Consider the following 6,254-nt stretch of genomic DNA (forward strand, 5'->3'; position numbering starts at 1 on the left):
TCGGTTTTGTAGTTGATCTAGTGCTGGTTATCGTCGCGAAGCAACCTGACAATGTTTCACTGTACGCTAGCGAAACCACCAGCGCCATAAAGTTGCGGCGGAAGATGGTTCAGTTTGACCTTGTGAAACAAAACACGGAGGCGGTCTTGATCATCAACCAAAAACCTGGGGATAATGTTTGACACGCAAATCAATTTTAAGGGACACCTGGACTATGCTTGTGAGAAAGTGATAAATATCAGCGTGTCGTTGGCATGGATATTCTTAACATTGAAGGCCCAAAAGTGGTTCGCTCTACATGCAGTAACGCTCTGGGAGTAGGCACTAGCGTGCGATGCCAATCAGAGGAGGGTAATCATGATTTACCACTTAGTGGCGTTAAGGGTGTGCAGCGCATTCAGGACAATCTCAGACGAGGCGGTCTGTACCATTGCCTGTACGAAAAGAAGAATAAATCTAAAGGGATGCAGAATACCGACAAGCGGTCTTTGGAATGACTCATAGAGGGGTCGGTGGACCCAAACTCTGATTTCCCGTATTGAGGAGCGGATTCCACGACGACACGGCGAGATTAACTACCACCTGACACATAATGCCATAATATGGTGATTTAGGTTGGATGATTCATCCTTTTTTTTGGGAGTAGGGTAGTTGAATGCGTATATCCGTCCTCTACTGGCACTCTAGAGCCTCATAGAGCCGGGAGCCGTCTTTCAGATAATCCCTCAATATCCGCAAGAGATAGCTTGACACGTGGAATATCCGTCCATCTTACGGAATTAAAAGCATTTTTGACATCAAGCGTTATGAGGAGCACTATCCGTCGAGATCGGCGGCTGTGTGCCTCGGCTCAATAAACCGCATGCACGACTTCGATAACAGCATCCACCGTGAAACTCCTTGTTCTGAACCCGAACTGCCTTAGGAATAAGTTCCCGGCAATGCGGATTGTTTCATCGAGTCCACTCCTGATGAGTTTTTCGAGCACTTTCTCAACCGTGAAAATGCCCTCTTTTAAGCAAGCGTTGAGCACACCGAACAGAAAGTCTGGCCTTTGGCGGAACATCAGTTTATAAACTTCGGCCGGGATACCATCAGGACCTGGCGCCTTTTTGTTTTTCATGGTGGGAATCGCTTCTGTGAGCTCTCTCATTGTGAAAAGGGAGCAGTCCACGATGTGTGCTATTGTCATCAACCCGTATGGTATGTCTGAGGAATAATGCCCGTACTATGCGGTCTATATGGTCGATACTGAGTATGCAGGACTTCCGTAGAACCCTGATTTTTCGGGTAACAAGTTCATAGTCAAGTTCCCACAGAACCTCATTCACATCGTTGACCAGGTTTCGCCAGCCGCGAGCTTTGTTTTCATTTATCGGGCTGCAGAGTCCCCTTTTTTTTATGGGTGGAGGTGGAAATCTTAGAAAGACGCTGCTGCGCCAGGTTGCAACAGTGTGTGGGATTCGCACCCACTAAAACCACCCCCACTCTTCCGCCCCTCCCCGCGGGACCACCGTAAAGTATTACTTCGCGGAGGAGGCTCTGGTTCACTATACCAGCTCGTCCTGGTCACGTCTCCATCGCGCCGCCTTCCGAGCTCGATCCAACTCCTAGAGTTTTGTCTGCACCACGGCTACTTCCTCATTTACCGCCATCCAGTTTTCCTCCGACTTCAACATCTCTTCCACCAGGTTGGAGGGCTCGATGTCCGCCCCTAAGATACTGTTCAACCTCCTTTTCTGCTGCAGAAATCTGGGACAATGGAACATAACGTGCTCCGGGTCCTCGGGTGTAGCACCGCATTCAGGACAGTTGGGAGACTCGTCCAACTCGAAGCGATGCAAGTACTTCCTATAGCCACCGTGTCCCGTAAGGAACTGTGTCAGGTGATAATTCAATTCTCCGTGCTTTCGGTTGACCCATTTCTCGATGCACGGGATCAATGTATGGGTCCACCTGCCCTTGTCGGAGTTATCCCATCGTTGTTGCCACTTGCCACACAACTGATGGCTTTTCGGAAATCCGCATTCACCTCGGCTGGATTTGCCTTCCGTTTTTCGTAGAGCCAGTGTGCCTCGCTCGCTAGAAGATTTATAGGGATCATTCCTGCGATGACAAACACTGCCTCCGTCGAAGCCGTCCTAAATGCGCTGCACACCCTTAGCGCAATAGGCCGGTATGCCGAACTTATCTTCCTCCGGTTGACAGCGTGGTTCAACGCTCCCGCCCAGACAGGGGCCGCGTATAGCAGGATCGACCTCACCACTCCCGCGATGAGTTGCCTGCGACTATACTTCGGCCCTCCCACGTTAGGCATCATCCTTCCAAGGGATGAGCTGGCATTTGCTGCCTTCTCTCGCGCATAATCCAAGTGTCCCTTGAAACTCAGCTTGGCATCGATCATCACCCCCAGGTATTTGACAACCGATTTTGAGACGACCTCACGATTACCAACCTGGATGGTAACCGTGTTATTCTCCCTGCGGTTGGTAATGAAGACCGCCTCCGTATTTTCGTCCGCCAGGTCCAGCTTGGCCATTCGTAACCATGACTTGATGGTATGAATGGCTTCATTTGCATAAAGCTCCACGTCCTCGGGATGCTTTGCAATTGCAACTACCGCCAGGTCGTCCGCAAAACCAATCAGCGTTGTCTTCTCCGGCACGCGAAGGCCAAGCACTCCGTCGTACATTATGTTCCACAGCAGCGATCCCAATACAGAACCTTCAGGCACACCTGCTGTCACAATGTACTCCTTCGGCTCGTCGTCCGTCTCGTACCAGAGAAGTCTGTCCGAAAAGTAACTCTCGATGAGCCGAGCCAAGTAGCTAGGAACACCTAGTTTGGCCAAAACGCCTTTAATCCAGCCCCAGTTGGCTGAGTTAAAAGCATTTTTGACGTCCAGCATCACCAGAGCACAGCATTTGCCCATGGCCATTGCATTTCGAGCCAATTCCACGACCTTTGCTACTGCATCGACCGTAGAACGGGCTCGCCGAAACCCATATTGCCGCTCTGAAAGACCACCCGCAAGCTGATCTACACTCTGTCTTTATGGCTGATGTGTAAACGTTATGACAAATTGCAAAGGTTATATTATTCCCTCCGCCCACAATGCATTTGCACATCTGACGACTTGGAGCATGCCATGTTTTAATGAGTACAATTTTACTCAGGAGGGGAGGAGACTTTCTTAAAATCAGCATAAACCCTCAGAACATCGTCGGGGAAATGCTGAAGCCGGAGGCAAACTAGTGCATGGTGAAGGATGCAGGCAGAACTTGAAGATGAGAAACGCGTGAGGAGTGTGCGAAGAGCGGAAGGCTCGTTCGCTTCATGCGCAGTCTTCCCCACGAAGTAATGCTTTGCGGCGGTAATGCTGAAGAGAAAGAAGGAGAAAGTGGATGAGAATCCCACGCACTGCTGAAACTTGGCGCACTGGTGCCCTAATGCCGGAAACCGTCCCAGAACCGTATGTAAGTTTCGTCACTCTTTTCACAGGTTATACATAACTTGCAATGATCAGTGAGTTTTCCTATTATAATCCTGAGGTTCTTCTTGGTGACGTTTAAACTACCCTGCGAGTGCTTGGATTCGTATCCCGCCATCAGCACCCTGGACTGTTCCATTTCTGATAAGTTGGCCCAGTTCAGTTCCTTCAACCATTCCCCCTCATTTTTCGGAGCCGTAGCCTTGCACTCATTTCTGATTTCACAAAAGGGTTCTGATCCGTATAACGGCGTCCCTGCTCCTTACCTACTCGGCCTCATTGCCTTCAAACCCAATATGACCTAAAACCCAGAGTATCCAGAGCTTATTGAGCGTGTCAGGCGTATTTGTGTAGTTTATTAGATCATTCCAATATTAGGTTGGAATTCACCTGGTTGAACAGAGGTACCCTGGTAGTGGCTTGAAGGAGGAACATTAACCTATGGCACATATTTCCACCTGAAATGTATTGGTGTTCTTACACATTGATTTTACAATGACCTCGGGATTCGCTGCCTTTTCTGTGAAGGGTCCATCAGCGTTCCAGGCAACCAATTATTGGTTTAAGCCGTAGGTCACTGCCTCTCCCTGTTTGTCCTGCTGTAGTCCGAGGTGGTTAATGTAACGATGGAGTATATTATAGCAGCTGGCGTCCACCAAAGTTTCGTATTGAGATGCGAAACATTATTTTACAATTGAAGGCTGATTAGTTTTGTAGACGACCTGGGGTTGTATGCCGTTGTACGAGAAAAGAAATAATAAGTCCAGGTGAATTAAACGATTAAGATAACATCAATTTGCTTTATTACTTTCAAGCATAACAGTCAAATTTCTGCTAAATGCAAAAAGAGAGTCGATTTAACATTTTATGAGTTAGATTCGACCCAGGATTTGAAGTAGGCAACGTTGGTATAGACACCTGGGTATCCATTACGAGCGCATCCATTGCCCCATGAGACAACACCAACCAATTTTCCTCCAGAGATCAATGGGCCACCAGAGTCACCTTGGCAAGAGTCCTTACCGCCACCAGTCACTCCAGCGCAGAGCATAGCAGAAGTGATCTTACCACTTCCATAGCTGGATCCGCATTGACTGTTGCTGATAACATTGACGGTAACAACTTGAAGGGTAGCAGCAGCGGAACCTCCTTCCGAGGTGGTACCCCATCCAGTAACGGTGACAGCGGTTCCGGCACCTGGAGCTGAGCTGGTAAGAGCGATTGGTTGGATAGATGATGAATAGGTGAATCCACTTGAGAGGATCAAGAGGGAAATATCATTGTTGGTTGTAGAGGCACTGTAACTTGGATGTTGACGAATGCTGGATACTTGACGTGAAACTCCTCCAGAAGTACGGGAACTGGTACCGGCAACAACGGTAAGAGAGGATGCCGATTGTCCGCTGGTGCAGTGAGCGGCAGTGATAACTACATTGGCTTTGTAGATGGAACCACCACAAATGTGACTTCCACTCTTCCTCAAAGAAATTTGATGAGGATAGCTCTCAATGTTGGTAGCTTTTCCACCAACAATGCGGCCATCCAATTGTGGGACGAGTCCACCTGAGACACAGGCCAATAAGGCAGTTAACACTACGAAACGGAACATCTCGAGTACTTGCTGAATGGGGCTCGAGTAACGCTTTTATAGGTCTCTCGAGGTTTATTCATGTCTGCAACTACATTTTATCAGATAAGGTATCATTAAGTCAAAGGATTATATTTATTTTGGTGGAACTTGTAAGATAGCGTATTACTTTTGAAAATATTTTTTATCTAAATCTTCGCCATAGAAAATGGAAGCAGGATTTGATCATCAGATCAATCCATTTGTAACTGATTTGTGTTAATTAAAAATACAAAACGTTGAATGAAAGATTTAAATCCGTCTGAAACACGGCCGATTTTATAATTTACGTCATTCCTTTTTTCAAATTTCAAATTCGTCATGCTATCTCTTGGTATGACTATTTCTGAATACTGTCTGGAAAGAATGTCAATCTTCTTTCGATTTAGGCAGATGCCCACCCTACTGATACTGCCAGACATTCTGCAGATTGCCCTCCTTGACTGCAGAAGGACTTCTAGCAATGCCACTCTTTCAAAGTAATGAGTTTTGTTCTGTCTACCCAAGATTGCGGCACCATAGATAATCGTTGTCCTTACTATTGCAGCTTTTCGACATACGCTCCTAACATGTATTCTGGGGTCAAGCAGTGCACTGTAGGATAGTCTGACGTGGAGCATAGCTCCCTGAGGCCAACCTATCTCTGCCTGAGGATGAGCTGTGAGGTGTGTGGCTTTTCAGGGGCCAAGCCTTAGACGACAGGCTTGGCCAAGACCGTTAGTGAGTGGTGGTAGCCACACCCTGTACGAGGTAACCCCACTATTAACAAAACGCTACGGCTCGAAACTGGGGAGCCGAAAATCCAATCCAAGGTGTCATGCGAACCCGAAACGTGCCCATTGGATAGTTTACAGTCGGTAACTGACTGTATTCGAAGGGAGCCTCACTGATACCTGGTCGCCTCATTGAGTAAGTTAGACCTTACTGTGCTACGAGGAGCTATGGCATGGCAGACCTCCTAACCCCCATACTCGTCGGAATCAAATGAGTACAAACAAAAAAGAAAAGAAAACGAAAACCAACAAAGCGGGGTCCCGTACCGCACAAAAACTGGTTAATCAGGCGGAGGCACATCTGCGAATTACTGAGAGTCAGGTGATTACACCCAAGAAGGGAGACGTTGGGACGTCAAGCAGT

At 47.7% G+C, this 6,254-nt stretch overlaps 1 protein-coding gene across 1 annotated transcript; it reads right to left on the bottom strand.

The window, feature by feature from the left end:
- Window positions 1-4,262: 4,262 nt before the first annotated feature.
- LOC119654444 (trypsin delta-like) lies at window positions 4,263-5,133 on the bottom strand. Its single transcript, XM_038059846.1, has one exon. It carries the CDS (start codon window positions 5,097-5,099, stop codon window positions 4,356-4,358), a length of 744 nt encoding a protein of 247 aa, XP_037915774.1. The 5' UTR covers window positions 5,100-5,133; the 3' UTR covers window positions 4,263-4,355.
- Window positions 5,134-6,254: the final 1,121 nt, after the last annotated feature.

This window comes from Hermetia illucens, chromosome 4, assembly GCF_905115235.1.
Source record: "Hermetia illucens chromosome 4, iHerIll2.2.curated.20191125, whole genome shotgun sequence".
NCBI lineage: Eukaryota > Metazoa > Arthropoda > Insecta > Diptera > Stratiomyidae > Hermetia > Hermetia illucens.

Coding starts and splice junctions, on each gene's coding strand:
- LOC119654444 (XM_038059846.1), bottom strand. CDS start 5,099: ATGTTCCGTTTCGTAGTGTTAACTGCCTTATTGGCCTGTGTCTCAGGT.